We start from the raw sequence: 16962 nt of genomic DNA, 5'->3' as shown, positions 1-16962 counted from the left end.
AAGGAATGCTTTTGTCTAGCAAATACTATTGTTATGATGTACTGCAGGTTAGTTATATTCTCCTTTACGACTGCCTAAAAAGAAACATTGAACAAATACTCATACAGTGCCTTTCAATGTGCAAGGCCCTTGTAGAGGTATAAAATGTCACTTTCCCCTACAGGAGAGATGGCCCCATTGTGAGGTACTTCATTAATTAACAAGGTTCTATTTATTTTCTAAATAGTATCAGTGACCTTCTTTTAAAAAGATCAGATATATTTTTTCAACCTTTAACTTTATAGTGGAAGAGCCCACCATTTTTAGAAAGAAATAAGAAGATAAGAAATAGTATAAAAATGCAGAGTACCAGTGATAGATAAAACTGCTTATTTTAACAGGAAGAGGTGAATAAGATCCCACAGGTACCCTTAGAATTGATAAAATGGGACTTATGGACAGGAGTAAGGGGATGGAAAAAGCTCCCTTGCTGAAAAGAAAGGTCTTCCAAAACCCAAATAATGTTTATTTGTTTCTGGAAAAAAAAAAAAGTGTTTACTCAGGAATTCCATGTTCACTGTAGAAAATTAGAAAACTGAAATGTAGTTGTGTAAAAACAATAACAACAACAACAAATCACAAAGGAAAAAAACCCCTTCGCATTAAAAGGCACCTTTCATGTTATCTATGCCAACCTCCCAGCCCATGCAGGTATTTTCTCTCTACATTCCTAACAGCCTCTTAACTATCAGGAATAAGGCACCCACAACTTCCAAAAAGCAAACATCCAATTATTGAAGTTAGAGCCCTTCCTTATTTAGACCCAAAGCTGCTTCCACCCAGTAAAGCTAGAGAAATTTAAGCTTAGCCTTAGTTCTGTATTAATGCCCTATTTTGCAATATTTGACAACTACAGATCTTCTTTATTTGAAGCCACACTATTTGTTCCTTCAGCTATTGTATAACATCCTTCTCTGGCTCAGTCTCCTTACTCTGGACAGTCTTCCCACCAAGAGCTAATACAATCGTAGACTGTATTATAACAGAAATTCCATATAGAAAACAAGGGAAGCAGCAGTCCTAGAGGACTCTGTTATAGGCATTTGTAGAATAGTCACAGTAGTTCCTAATCCTGCTTATATATCACAATCACCTGGAGAGTTTACTGAATCCAGATTCCTGCCTGGTATCTGTAATGACTGAGCAGGTGGGACAGAACTCCAGAGTCCATTTAAGAAGCTGCCTGCACGGTGTTATACAGACAGCCTAGCATGAAACTGTGGAATACTGTGCTCATTTCTTTTTCATTTTAAGTTATGAAACATAAGCATAAAGAAAAGTACAGAAAATAAAACACCTATGTACCATATACATGCTAATATTTTGCCATATTTGTTTCCAGTATCTTATTTTTAAAAGGAATTAAGTTATAGATATATCAAATGTCACCACTAACCCCTTTCCCCCTCAAAAAATACTATTATCTAAATTATTGTGTATCATTTCCACATCACTTTATTTTTAACTACATAGCATTTAGAGATTATTTGCCACTGTTTTGTATTCTTCCTCATCTTCCTGATTCAACCTTGGAGAGCCTTAGGGAGCAAGCAGTCTTTTGGATGACTTCTCTACTTATATTCTTTCTGGTGATTGCATCTGTCTCATGGGCTTGAAGACCTTGTGTATACTGATGACCTTTCAAATGATATTTCCCCAACTTCACTCCTGAACTCCATACTTCTATTCAATAGGCACCTCAAACAATACATCTAAAATCTAATGTCATATATCCTTCCACCCCTGGCAGTCTTCCCCACTTCAGTAAATATCAACTCTCTTCTCCCCCAAATTTTGGAGACATCCTCTCTGTCACAACCCACATCCTATCCATAAGCAACTTCCATGGTCTCTATCTTAAAAATATATCCAGAATCATACCCTCATCACCCCCACTGCTGCAGCAGTCCATGCCACTACCACCTCTTGGCGGTCACAACAGCCTCTACAGGTCCTCCTCTAGTCTACCCTCCCCTTGCTACAGTCCATTCTCCACACAGCAACCAGTCGTTTTTCAAAATGTCAGTCAGATCAAATTACTCATCTGTAGTGGCTCCCTATCTCAGAATATTTGCCCAGATTTTGCTGTTTCTTCACTCCTAGCCTTCCAAGTTTCTTTCTGTCTTAAGAACTTTCTTAGCAGTTATTTTAGAGCAGGTCCACTGTCAATGATTTCTCTTAGTTTTCCTTCATCTGAGAATATTTACTTCACCTCAGTTTCTGAGGAATATTTTCATTAGATACAGCAGTCTGGATTGACAATTCTTTTCTTTCAACACTTAAAAATGCTACTTCATGGGCTGGCAGAGTGGCTCAGTTGGTTAAGAGCTTGCTCAAGAGTGTGAGCTCTGAGCAACAGCGGTTTGATTCCTGGCCCAAGCTGAGCTGCTGCTGAGCTGCCAACAGGTGGCAGGATGGATCAGCTAAAAGAAAAGAAAAAAAAAAAAAAAAAGCTATTTCATTTCCTTCCAGCCTCCATGGTTTTTGATAAGTCTGTAGTCATTCACATAGTTCCCTTAGGGCCGCTTAGTTATGGTTCTGCTTTTCCTTCCGTTCTTCCCCCACCCCAATCAAAAACCGCGCGGGCGAGGTCGCCAGGGAGGGCAGAAACAGCCCTTACCTTTACGCAACTTACAGTCAAGTGGAGAGACAGTGAGATATTCATGCAGCTACAAGTACACGAAACAATAACGGAAAAGTAGCCGATGAATGACAGAGGAGAGCCTGGACTGACAGACGCTCTTGTCTGTTTACCTCTGGACAGACGATCAAACCCAGGAAACATTCTTTTATTTTCTCCTGTATCATAAAACTGAGGATGGTATTTCCCCATCAGCTACACTGTGGAGCTTGCAGGTTAATCTCTTTAAAATTATTGTAGATGTTAGATAACGGTCTACTTTTGTTAGCTTTTGAGGAGCAGTGGGCTAATAATAGTCACATAGCTCCCTTATAAGTAATCTGGCTGTTCACAAGATTTTTTTCTGTCTTTAGTTTTCAGCAGTTTGATTATGATATGTCTGGGTGGGGATTTCTTTGTGTTTATCCTGTTTGGGGTAGGTTTCACCACATTTGGGGACATTTCAGCCATTATGTCTTTAAATATTTTTTATGCAACATACTTTTACCTCGCCTGTGATGCAAATGTTAGATCTTTTGGTATTGTCTCACAAATCCCTGGGAATTTGTTAATTTTTTCCACTCTCTATTGTTCAGATCCTTTGAAACTATCTTTGAAGTTGACTAACTCCTTATCTCCATTCTCCTATAGAACCCAACCAGTTAGGTTTTATTTCTGTTACTGTATTTATCAGTTCTAAATTTTCTATATGGTTCTCTTTTTCTATTTTTTGCTGAGAGTTCCTATCTTCTCATTTATTTCATGAGAATTCACCCTTACTTGTCAGAACACTTTAATAATAGCTCCTTTAAAGTCTGTCACTTAATTCCAACATCTGTGTCACCCAGGAGATGGTATCTGCTGATAGTCTTGTTCCATGCAAGTTAGAGTCCTACAGGTTCTTTGTATGCCAAGTAATTTTGGACATTTTCAATATTGTGATTATCAGACTCTGGGTACTTGTTTAAGTCCTATGGAGAATCTTTTATATTCTTGTTTTGGCAGGCTATCAACCTGATGTCCAGGCTGCACATTCTGACCAGACTTCTGTGGGTTGTGGTTCCAAAGTCAATTCAGTTTTCAAAGCCTTTGCAGTGCAATTCAGATCTGGTCCATGTGTGCATCCTGTCTAGGACTTAGGCCATGGCCTGTCCTATATAGTTCAGCTCTCAAAGTCAATGTATGCTAAGGAAACCCATTTTTATTCCTTATTTGCTAAAAATTTATGGGTAGGTGATGAATTTTATCAAATACTTTCTCTCTCTCTCTCTCTCTCTCTATATATATATATATATATGTGTATGTATATATACATATATACATATATATGTATATATATATGTATGTATGTATATATATATATATTCTGTATATATATTGTGTCTGCTGATTCTTACTTATGGTGGTTTATTTCCTCATATGTTTGATGATTTTTGACTGTGAATTCATATTTGGTTGATCCCAATCTGTGGTAATCCAGAAAGCTTAATCTGGGGAAGCTTCCTTTCAGATGTTCTAGTCCTCTGCAGGTATTCTAGCTTAACACAGAAATCTCACATTCAGCCTTCCTGCAGTAGACCTCAAGTAATGGGTGTACCTTGATTTTCATGCTTGTTTCTGCTTCCCATTCTGGTTTCAACTTATGTATTTGTGTATATATGGTTTTTATGTTTATTGGGGGAGGCTGATTAAGAGATTTCTATTTCCTATAAATGTACAATGCATTAATAAGTATTTTATCCAGGAGCTAATTGTTTTGTGCTGGGAGAACCCCATTGTTTGGAAATTAAACTTTGTTTTCTTTCGGTGACTGCTGTTAACAGACTAATGTAAGTTTAAAAGTAATCAATACAAGACTTTAATAGGCCTGTTGGGGGAGGTAATCCAGAGGACGCAACTGCTGGTTGACCCACAAGCTGGACCTGGGCAATCACACCCTCATCCTTTTCCCTGTCCTTGGAATGTATGCTCTGCCTACCATTCTCACAGTGGGAGCTGTTCCAAGTACATAGCCTTGAGAGAGTAAGGTGGTGTTGAGAGCATCTGGATGGTATATATGATTATATAGAGGTCAGTTAAGGCCTCCGTATAATCTTTTAAGATTCTGGTGCTAGGGCAGAGATCTACTCGTCTTGTGGCCACCCAAAACAAGCCTCATAAATAAGTTCTCTTGCTTACTAAACCTACTATCTACCAATTTGGAGTGGTCTGCCTCTTTCTTTCCTCAGTCTCCCCCTTGCCCTCTGTGGACAGGGGCAAGTATGCGAACTAACAATTGGTAAGCCAACCAGAAGACCGAAGAAATGGGCCTTGGGGAAGGAGCATTTGTGGGGGAAATCCCAAGTTGGCCACTGACCTCTATGTGGGAAGGGGTGGTTCATATGTCATATGCTTATGGACCACTGCGTGAGCATGGGGTACTCTGAAAATGCTGGCTGTTTTAATGCTTTTAAGAAACTGCATATAGCTCTGTGGCAAAGAAGAGAAACGAATGGCTGCTGCAGTGGGCTGGCCTATACTGTGGGCAGTTCAGCTGGCCATTGATGCCCAACTAGAGGCTAAAGCTCAAGTTAAAAAGTTTGAGGAAGGGCTGAGGTTAAAGAAGAGCATGCAGATATCCACTACTCTGCTAGCTTTGGGACTAGCAGACAAGACGGGAGAGCAGGATAATAAACTGGAGAACAGTGTGACTTTTGCAAAGAAAAGTCTTAAGTGTCATGGATTACGATCCCAGCACTGTGACAAACCCTGATTAGGATGCTGAGAGGTAAAATCCCTGGGAAAGTGAAAGCAAAGGGGAGGACTTATGGTGATTAACAATGAAACGAATGAAGAGCCCCATGCTGCCTGACTCCTAATACAAAGGAACATTTTAAATAGTAATCACACTAGACTTCTGGTAATAAATATACCCCAAACTCCTAGGAGAAAACTTGCATTTTTTCTCTGCCCCTTCAAGTTATAAATCTTATCATGTCTGAAATATAAACACCCCAGGAGATAACTAAAAAACTGCCCACAGACTGAAGAAAAGCAGGGGGGTACAGAGGTTTTTTAAGATACAGACTGCTGTAGAAGCTCCTTACCCAAAATCTCGTCCAAAGTCTTTGTAAGATCACTCATCAAGGGCAAATACAAATCTTAAAAGTCTTCTCCGCAAATACTAGTAAAAAGCTTTAGCCACTTAAGTGAGTAACCTTAATTTGTTCTTTCAGAAAAGCTAGGATTCAACTGTTATTTATAAACTAGTGAGTTATGTATTGTTGTGTAACTGATTCATGGTAAAAGTTTTAGGTGACAGAACAAAATCTATGTCTGTCTGTATGTTTATGTATGTCTGTGGATATGTTAGGCATATGTGATATTTTTCTACCTCTGCAGTGTATTGCCAAAATTAGTTTGTAAAAGAGCTCTATTTACTTGGATTGAAGACAAGGATGCCCACTTTCACCACATAGTATTGGGAGTCCTAGCCACATCAGACAAAAAAAATAAAAGGCATCCAAGTTGGAAAGAAAGAAAGAAAACTGTCATTATTTGCAGATGCCATGATACTATATAGAGAACCCTAAAGATTCCACCATAAAACTATTAGAATAAATTCAGTAAAGTAGCAGGATACAAAATTAAAATCAGGGGCCGGCTGAGTGGCTCAGTTGGTTAAGAGCTCACTCAAGAGTTTGAGCTCTGAGCAACAGCGGTTCGAGTCAGCCCGAGCTGAGCAGTCGCTGAGCTGCCAACAGGTGGCAGGATGGCTCAGCTAAAAAAAAATAAAATAAAAAACAAAACAAAAAACAAAACAAAAAAAAACCAAAATTAAAATCAGGAATCGGTTGTATTTTTACACACCAATAATCAACAACAGTCAGAATGAGAAATTAAAAAAACAATCCCATTTACAATTGCATCAAAAAAATAAAACACCTAGGAATAAATTTAACCAAAGAGGTACAAGACCTGTACTCGGAGAACTATAAGACACTGAAGACGACACAAATAAATGGAAGCATATACCATGCCCATGAATAGGAAGAATTAACATTGTTAAAATGTCCATACTACCCAAAGCAGCCTATAGATTCAATGCAATCCCTATCAAAATACCAATGGCATTTTACACAGAACTAAAAGAAATAATCCTAAAATTTACATGAAACTACAAAAGACCCCGAATAGCCACACCAATCTTGAGAAAGAAGAACAAAGTTAGAGGTGTCACTCTATACCTGATATCAAACTATACTACAAGGGTGTAGTAATCAAAACAACATGGTACTGGCATAATAACAGACACACAGATCAATGGAACAGAATAGAGTCTTGGGCCGGCCAAGTGGCTCAGTTGGTTAAGAGCTCACTCAAGAATTTGAGCTCTGAGCAATAGCAGTTCGATGCCTGGCCCGAGCTGAGCTGCCAACAGATGGCAGGATGGCTCAGCTAAAAAAAAAAAAAAAAGGCAAGAATATACAATGGGGTAATGACAGTCTCTTCAATAAATGGTGCTGGGAAGACTGTACAGATACATGCAAAAAACTGAAACTAGACCACTTTCTTACACCACATAGAAGAATAAACTCAAAATGGATTAAAGACTTAAATGTAAGACCCGAAACCATAAAACTCCTAGAAGAAAACATAGGCAGTAAACTCCCTGACATCACTCTTAGCAATATCTTTCTGGATATGTCTCCTCTGACAAGGGCAACAAAAGAAAAAATAAACAAATGGTACTACATCAAACTAAAAAGGTTTTGCACAGCAATGGAAACCAACAAAATGAAAAGGCAACCTACTGAATGGTAGAAGACATTCACCAATAATACATCCAACAAGGGGTTACTATCCAAAATATATAAGGAACTCATATAACTCAACACCAAAACAAAAAAACCAAAAAAACCAATCCAATTAAAAATGGGCAGAGGATCTGAATAGATGTTTCTCCAGAGAGGACATACAGATGGCCAATAGACAAGAAAAGATGTTCAACGTCACTAATCATTAGAGGAATGCCAATTAAAACCACAGTGAAATATCACCTCACAACTATCAGAATGGCTATCATCAATAAATCAACAAACAACAAGTGTTGGCGAGGATGTGGAGGAAAGGGAACCCTCGTGCACTGTTGGTGGGATTGCAAATTGGTACAGCTGCTATGGAAAACAGTTTGGAGGTTCCTCAAAAAATTAAAGCTAGAACTACCTTATTACCCAGCAATTTCACTTCTGGGTCTTTATCAGAGGAAATTCAAAATACTAATTCGAAAAGGTATATGCACCCCTATGTTCACTGCAGTGCTATTTACAATAGTCAAGATATGGAAGCAACCTAAGTGCCCATCAATAGACTACTGGATAAAGAAGAGGTGGTACAGATACACAATGGAATATTACTTAGCCATAAAAAAGAATGAAATCTTACTATTTATGACAACATGGATGGACCTAGGGGTATTATGCTAAGTGAAATAAGTCACAAAAAGACAAATACCATATGATTTCACTGATATGTGGAAACCTAAAAAACAAAACAGAAACAGACTCATAGATAGAGAACAAAATTGATGCTTGCCAGATGGGAGGGGGATTGGAATGATGTGTAGAAAAGGGATTAAGAAGTACAAATTGGCAGTTAAAAATTGTCATGGGGATGTAAAGTACAGTGTAGGGTATATAGTCAATAATACTGTAATAACTATGTATGGTGTCAGGTGGGCACTAGACTTACCAGGGTGATAACTTTATAAGATATATACAATGTCTATCAACTGTAATTGAAAAATAAAACTTAATTTTCTTTCATCTGCTAAAAGGACAAGGTTTTCTTGGACTGTTGGTCTGTTATTGATAAGGATTACTTAAAAAAAGTCTTCTCTATTAGAAGAGCTAAGTTTTTTTACAACTATATAATTTTCTGTATTTGCCTTGGTAGTCCTTTAATTGTCACATTGGTTAAACAGATAAATAAGTAGTTTCATAGTGACCTATGATCTTATTTAATCAAGTGTTTTAAAACCTTTTGATGTTTTTGACAAATTTCCCAAGAATCAAATTCTAAATGATGTCTTGCTGACCTTGAACTAAGTTTGGGATTTTCCAGAGGGTCCCTAGAACATCTCAAAAGATTTGTTCTGTCTCATTATAGGACAGATGTTAAACTAGTTAAGCTCATTTGACTGTTAAATTACATGGAAAGTATTGTCAAATAAGTGAGGCTAAACTTTCTTTAGGATTTGTATTAAAGTCCTAAAAATCTGGTATGTCCTGGTATAATATCACCAGTCATAATTTCAAAATGTATCTCACAGAAATAACCAAGTTTCCTTATCAACTGCATTATAATGAATGCTTTCTGAGATCTTTAACCATGACCATTTTAAAGTCTTTTGTCATTTATAGACAGTAACTGTTTTACTCTGAAGCTTTGTGAATGTATCTGATAAAGTGCTTCATCTTCAAGATTCATAGGAAAGATTCTGACAAATACAGGTTTCTAATAAATAACATCACTTTGCCTTCATATGGGAGGGGCAATAATGGACCAATCAAGTGCTTCTTCAACGCTACATGCTCAGCCCCACAGTATGTCCCTGTTCTGCTCCCCTACATCAGTGAAATGGGCTCATTACACTGATATGTTAATATGTGAAGATCTGCCTCTGCTGCAAGACACTCTGCAAACTTGGCTAGAACATCTGTGAGGGATATGGGCAGTGAACCTGCAGAAAATTCAAGGCCCAGGCACCACCGTCAAATTTTGGGGAGTTGTTTCGTCAGTAAGATATGCACTGTCCCAGAAGTTGTGATCGATAAAACACAACCCTACTTGACCCCTAAGAACTAGAAAGACACGCAAGCCTTTGTACGGATTTGGGGGCTTTAAGGACTTTTATTCCCTACCTAGCACAGTACCTCTTGTCCCTTATAAGAGCTTGGTGAAAAAGGGGCACAAGTGGGACTAGGGATCTGAGCAGCAAACTGCCTTTGAGCAGGCAAACATCCGAGTGAAGCAGATCAAAGCTCTGGGCATCTCCCAAGCTGGGATGCCATTTGAGTTAGATGTGTCTGTGACTCTGGAAAGTCTGGGCTGGGTACTGTGGCAGAGACAACAGAAGGAGGGAGTACTCCTCGGATTTTGGTTCCAGCTCTGGAAGGGGACAGAAACCCAATACACCCTCATAGATCAACAGCTCCTTGCAGTGTACACAGCTTTCCTGCAGGTAGGCCCTCTCATGAAGGAACAACATATGGTAAGAGCTTCTCTTCCTATCAAGGAGTGGGTTTTGAGACTATGTGCCATGGCCCCACCTCTGCCACGGCTCCCACTCACGCTGTGAGTAAGCAGTACACCTATCTAAAGCAGAGGAGCACCCTGCCAATCCATTGTCTCTCCAAATGTCCCCACCCCTATTCCTGTGGTGGTCTGTAGAGAGGAATGAGGGAAATTCCTGCTGATGCCTGGAAACAGGGATAAACCGCAGCAGCCAGGGGGCTGAATTCAACGTGTAAGACTCTAGTGGACAGAGCGAGGATCTAGTCATCTTGCAATCACCTAAGAAAAGCCTCGTAAGTAACTTCCCTTGCTTATTAAACCTGCCATCTACCAGTCTGGAGTGGTCTGCCTCTTTCTTTCGTCTCTTCTTGCCCTCTGTATACAGAGGCCAACTTGTGAACTAACATGCTGTCTTACACGTTTCTGTCTCGTATATCTCTTTCCATTTTCTAACAGGGTTCTGAGCAGCCTGACTCCTGTTCACCTTTTCTTGCTAAGCCAAGCCTCCTTTTCCTCCCTGCACCTTAAATTCCCAATTCCCAGAACAGGCCAACCTACCTTTGATGAAATTGCTCACTCAGCCTAAGCAGCACTTTTCCTCCCCTACAAACCGCCCCCCTCCCTGCTCCATCTCACAAAATTTATGACAAGATTAATGGTGAGCTAATCACATTTTTTATGAAATCTTTCCAACTCATTCCATTGGGCAGAAATGACTATACCATATATATAGTTCTCTTATAACATCTAAAATCTTACTGTATTTATTTGTATGTTTCAAAGACAGGGTTTTATCCTTTTGTCTCCCTTTCCTCCTAACATCTATAGTCACCAGATTTGTCGAATCTACTACGTAAGTGTCTCAAGTCTATCCACTCCAAAGCTATCCCACCACCCAATTAAAATCACCCAGATTTTTTCAACAGCTTTCTGTCATTGAGTTGTACTACTTCCAGCTCTCCATTCAACAAATAATCTTGTATGGTCACTTTGCTAGGCCTTGGGATCACAAAAAATAATACATGGGCCATGCCCTAAAATAAACTGGAATTACAACAGGGTAAGTATTGTAACGGGTCAGGAAAAGGATGCCACAGAAGAAAGCCCTAACCTGGTCTTTGGGGGCTGGAGAGAAGGCAATCAGAAAAGGCTCCCAGGAGGAAATGAGGCCTCAAATATATGCATGAGTTACGCAGAATATAGAACAATGTGTTTCAGCAAAGGGACACATAAGGAACAAAGGCTCAGAGTTAGGAAGTTAAGAAAGGGAACACAAAGCAATTCAATTCCTAAAATCTACAGTCCTTCTTTCACAACATGCTATTCAAGTTAACTATCTAAAAGGAAATGTGGACATCTAATACTTTGCAAAAGATAAGTCTAAATTCCTCTTCAGCAAAACTTGGGCCCTTCAGAATCTGGCTCGAGTCTATTAACAATTTCCTTCCTATACAAACATATGCCCCCTCTTTTTTTTTTTTTTTTTTTTTTTTAGCTGAGCCATCCTGCTACCTGTTGGCAGCTCAGCGGCTGCTCAGCTCGGGCTGGACTCGAACCGCTGTTGCTCAGAGCTCAAACTCTTGAGCGAGCTCTTAACCAACTGAGCCACTCGGCTGGCCCATGCCCCCTCTTTCTATCGTCTGCTTCTGGACAGCACCACAGAAATCATTTGGTATTATACCACATGCAGGGTTTCAGACGAGAGTACTCACCTATAAGATGGGCGCCGTGCTAGGATCCCGTGGGGTTTCTGCGAGGAGCCTATACTATCAGATGAGTCCTGAGACTCCTCACTTTCTGATAAAGATGATACCTAAAAAAACATAACTGGTTTTACTATGATGAGCAATGCAGCTGGAAAAAGAATTTAAAATGATCTTTCTCCTACCACCCAAATTCCCTAAGGTCTAAAAGAAAGGAACAAAAGGAAATGGAAAAAGGAGAAAGTTTATTTCAAGAGCTCAAACTAATTAAAGGAGCATACAGTACAAAACGCTCAGAACTAAGAAGTCAGTATAACCCACAAATAAAGCAATACTATTTCATGAGCATTGTAAAGACCAATCTCTGATCTCTGCCCTATTTCTATACTGATACACATTACTCAAAGTCTTTTTATCATTAATGCTATCTGATTTGAATTTTGGACATGCTAACTTTGAAATGCTATTAGATATCCAACTAATATCTAGTTATTTGATAATGACATTGAGGAGACTGCTGAATATGCAAGCCTGTGAGTCAGGGAAAAAGTCTGAGCTACATATAAACTTGGCAGTCATAGCTATTTAGATAGTTCTTAAAGCCATTAAGACTGGATGAGGACCAAGGACAAAACCCAGAAACGCTCTAACCTAAAGAGGTTGGGAAGAAGGGGAGGAACCAGCAAATGAAACTGAAAACAAGTCAGTATGAAGAATATCAAATGAGTGCGGTGTCCCTGGAAAATGAGAGAAGACAGTGTATTGAGGAGAAAAGAACGATCAACCATATGAAATGGTGCTAACCGGTGAAGTAAAACAGACAGAATAGACCATAAGATTTAACAAGGTGGAGGTCTTCGGCAAGGGCAGGTATAAACATATGCAACTTAAAAATCTGTAATTATAGTTTTATCTCACTTCACAATTAAATGACTTAATATATGTAAAATGTAAAGCACTTAGTGCATGGCACACAGCAAGCACACATTAAATGTTAACTGTTATTAATAATAAACCCTTTAAAACAATGTGAACACAACCATATGCAAGTTTTAAGTTATAACAGTTATCTTACAATATCTTAAAACAAGTATTTTCAATTTTTAAAATGTATTAAATTTCCCCACACGTGTCTAATGTTGCATTGTGACATCTAACTTCATCTTCATTTTAAAAAATAAAATAATCCAAACAGGCTTCTAAAAAGGACACAACGAATCAATTCTCTACATTACTATTACTATCTATAGAAAGACTTCCCCTAAATTATTTAGACTTAGATCTTAAATTTCCAGAGAAGCTTGTTTTATATTCTATAATCTCCTTTGAAAACAAGTTCTAGAGTACAACTACTTACTTATAACTTACATTAAATCTGATATTTTTATAGAAAAGTACTAGTCACAACCTATAATAATTAATAATAATGAACAGAATAATAATTAAGAAAAACCAGTCACTTTTATGTCTCCTCAAGCATCATTTCTAATCTAAACCTTTAACTGTTTTCACTGTTCCTAACTTTACTCCGAAGCCTCCCACTGAACTCAAAAAAGAAAATCATTTCTAAAACTAATGATTACTTATAATTAAGAGCAAGCATTTCTCTTTAATGATAGCACTAGCAAATAAGAATAAAATCTTCATACAAAAACTCAAAAATCCATGTAGCAGCCACCTTTCATATCGGAAAACCACATGAAGATGCAGCTCTAGAGCTGACAACACTGCCAGCCACTATATATTCAGAAGGGAAAATGAGGTACACAGCTTTTCTTCTAGGATAGCTGTTTCCAAAAATGAGAGATGACTGAAAGCACTATGATACTCACAAGAGTCAGAAGATAAAATGGAGAAAGAATTGAAAGAAAAGGAAGCCAGGATGGCTCTTTCCGTCCTAGTGTTGTCAGGTGTTACTATGAAGGTAGACAGATATAAGAGCTTTCCTCTACTATGGGAGAACTGTTTTATTTCACCTCCATAAAGCACTTTCTTGCTTTGCTAAGATGCTATCATTACCCTTCCTTCAAAATTCTTTTTTAAGAATAACAGATGCCACTGGGATTAAAAAAAAAAAAAAGTGCTTTCTCTTAAGTCATTTCCTTAAGTTCTAAGCAATAATTTCCTCCAAAATTATCTTCTATTTTCACTGGGTAGTATATACATGAAACTAGAAATTCTAAAACTGTTCTATTTGCCTCATTTGTTCTATGGTCTAATTTTTATGACAACTTTATTATCTTGGTTTTTTAATAACTACAGCAACTTCAATGTGTCCGAAGACTCAGGGTACGAAAGTCCCCGCTCTCAACTACTAAGTCTTTGGGTTTCTGTACCGTTTGCACGTGTGGTGGGTGAATTACAGAAGACTGAGCTGTCTGGATGACCCCCTGAACCTGTACTTTGTCTCCAGGAAGAGGTACAATTGTCACTGGCGCAGATCCTCTTAATGACATCTAAGAACAAATAAAAATTCAATTAACAAAATATATATTGTACCTATGCACATAAGATACCAGAGTTCTTAACACTGGAAAACACATTTCAGAGCTTATTATATTTAACCACACCTATTAACCAAACATTAACCAAACATCTATGGGCTGGAGAGCACACTGGGGGACTGAGAGTACAAACTAATTACAACAAACAGAGTAAGAGCTATAAGAGGAAAAGTAGAAAGTACTGTACTGTGAGAGCAAAGAAAGGGTGCTACTTCAGCTGGGTCTTGAAGGATGGATAATTCCCTGAAGGTGTGTTTGGGGGAGGGGATTGAAAGGCATTTTGGGCAGAGGAATAGACTGCAAAAATGGGGAGGCTCTTTAAAACATGTTATTCTAAAAAGATCTGGTTGAAAACCAACCAAGAGTCAAAAAGTAAGAGAAATACCAACTCTGGGCAGTATCTTTAAAGAAAAATCAAATATTTCAAGTAAATAACTGAACCATGAAATTATAATTTATTTCTGTGGAAATCAGATAAGGTTTCATGGAAATACCACAATTAAAATGCTAAACCAAGAAAAGCTCACCCATCACCCCTCAAGGCTGAGCTCAGGCTCTAGTAACTCTTCAAAGAAGCTTTTTCAGATATTTTCAGTTCACAGAGATCTCTTGCCTTCCTCTAAACTACTTTGGTTCATACCATTCATCTTGGACTTAAATCACAAAATAAAATCCAAGACTGCTTCTCAGGTCCTGAAAATCACCTTCCTATTTGCATCAGACCACCAAACAATGTCTTATTTCCTTTCATTGAAGGTTCTTTTTCCCTTCCAAAGATTGGAATAAACTCCAGTCTCTTATCCCTCCAAATGCCCAAGTCATGAAATTTTGTATATAAAATTTTATCCAGCTACTGAGAAATGTAAACTCTCAGAACAAATGACTCCATTCAACCTCCCCCCACCCCACCCCCAAGAACATGACCAAACTCTGGCAGCACAGCTTCTACCAGCCCAAGGCCATGTCCCTTAGGATGACCCCACCCCCCTTATAATGCCTGCCTGAGAAAGAAAGCTCAATGCTGCCAAAACAATTTACTGTTTGTTCCAGCCAAAAACCTGACTACACGCTCCTGACCTCACTTTTCTTGGAGCATTTACTTTAGAAAACTTGCAGTTGTAAATCCCTTCTCTGACCCTTAGGATGTAATTCTTCTACAACCCAGAAATGTCTTTCTCAAGGACTTGGGAACCATCCCTTGAACATAATCAAGAAGGAATAGGGCCCTTGTCTCCCAGTCTCTGTGGGAGGGTAGGAGTTTAAGCACCAATTAGCAAACAGACAATGACCAACCTAACGTCTTTGGCACTTTCCCTTTAGTATGCCCCAGTGTTTAAGAAGGCCCCCCTCCTTTTGTTTCAACAGTTGAGCTGTATTTATGCTGGAGTCTCTCTTCCCTACTGCATTAGTCTGAATGAAATTTGTTTTACTGCCTTTAACAAATGTCCAGCTCTGTTTCTCTTTGACAGTACCCCAATATGGGGATACAGAAACTGAGGAGTAAAATAAACAGAGTTCATAAATCTCAAGAGTCTAGCTCTAGAGTTCCGATCACACAGAAATAATAAATGAAAAGTCCCCTTACCTTTCAGACCCCAACTTAAGCCAATCACTCAGCTAATGAGGAGAGCCTTGATGGGATTAATTTACAGTTCTAAAAGGATGAAAGCAATCATTCCTCCAGTGTTTCCAGCAATCCTTGTGATATGGTGCAGACTGTGGGTCTGGCAGGTGGAAAAGGAGAAAAGGCACCTTTGTTTTAGCTTAGTAGTCCCCTCCCCCTTAGTATCACTGTTCTAATCTCATTACTCAGGCTCCCAAAGCCTGGTGTCTTCCCACTCCCAAATGTGATCATCTAAATCCTGAGATCTCTCTCAAAAGAGGAAAAGAAGGGCTAGTCCTCCCATTTTAACCTGAGGTTGAAACACAGGTGACTGCCTCCTCTCCTCATTATTTTTCAGCGCTAACAGAGCTTTCTGCAATGATAGAAATGTTCTATATCTGTACTGTCCAGTATGGTAGCCACTAGCCACATCTGAATATCAAGCATTTGAAATGGTAGTCTGACTGAAATGGTAGTGTGGCTGAGGCACTGCTTTTTAATTTTATTTAAGTAATTAAAATTGAAATGTCCACTTGTGGCTACTGGCTACCATTTTGAACAGTGCAGTTCTAGATATTAGAGATGTAGAACCTGCTAGTACACTATGGCTCCAACCACAGAACCCCTCTTTGGAGATTTCAGAAGTAGAAAGGAAAGGATTTTTCTGGAGCTGCTCTGGTTAAATTGGGAGCTACAGGATCCTGATTTCCTCTCACTCCAGGGGTAGCTGAGCCCAAAGTTCCTCTTACACAAGTGACTGGGCAAAAATTAGCATACTCCTTAGCTACCTAGGGACCCCTGGACTGTAAGCACTTGGATAAGGGAGGGCGAGGAGTTAGAGTGGCATGGGAAAAAAGTCTCTACTTAGCCAGTTTGAATTCTGTCTTCTTATTCCAGGAGACACATAGGCTTTGGAGTCCGAGAGGCTTGGCTTAGCTCTGTGAGGCCAAACAAATTATTGTACGTAACCTTTCAGGACCTCAGGCCAGCATGGCCAAAGAGAAATATTTTCTGCTCTAAGATTTAGTAGGGCCATTCTCATTGTTGACACACCTATCTTGTTCCAGTCAATGCCCTAACTTTCAAATAAGAGAGCTGCTATCTTTGAATTCAATACATTAAAAATGTTCATCCATGCCATTACCTGAAGAGATACCACCAGTGGTGGAATGTATATCTTATTTTGAGAAACACTACTTTACAGAATTGGAGGGGGGG

The 16962-nt window shown here is 38.9% G+C and overlaps 1 protein-coding gene across 6 annotated transcripts in view; it reads right to left on the bottom strand.

Annotated features, from left to right (window-relative positions):
* ATF1 (activating transcription factor 1) overlaps positions 1-16962 on the bottom strand; it is a 49558-nt gene that overhangs the window by 12231 nt on the left and 20365 nt on the right. For 2 of the 6 annotated variants that reach the window (XM_019662292.1, XM_019662291.1), the window contains exons 2-4: positions 15727-15865; positions 13974-14093; positions 11647-11747 (exon numbers count right to left, since the gene is read on the bottom strand). In XM_019662292.1, the coding sequence (XP_019517837.1) occupies positions 11647-11747; positions 13974-14093 (221 nt within the window). In that variant the 5' untranslated portion in view covers positions 15727-15865. Of the gene's footprint in view, positions 1-2251; positions 2343-11646; positions 11748-13973; positions 14094-15726; positions 15866-16962 lie in introns of those variants that run through there. The other 4 variants (XM_019662290.1, XM_019662293.1, XM_019662294.1 and 1 more) reach the window with 3 other exon arrangements.

This window comes from Hipposideros armiger, unplaced genomic scaffold (genome assembly GCF_001890085.2).
Source record: "Hipposideros armiger isolate ML-2016 unplaced genomic scaffold, ASM189008v1 scaffold_371, whole genome shotgun sequence".
Taxonomy (NCBI): Eukaryota; Metazoa; Chordata; class Mammalia; order Chiroptera; family Hipposideridae; genus Hipposideros; species Hipposideros armiger.
Note: the sequence above shows the minus strand (reverse complement) of the source record. Positions and strands in the feature narration are given on the sequence as shown.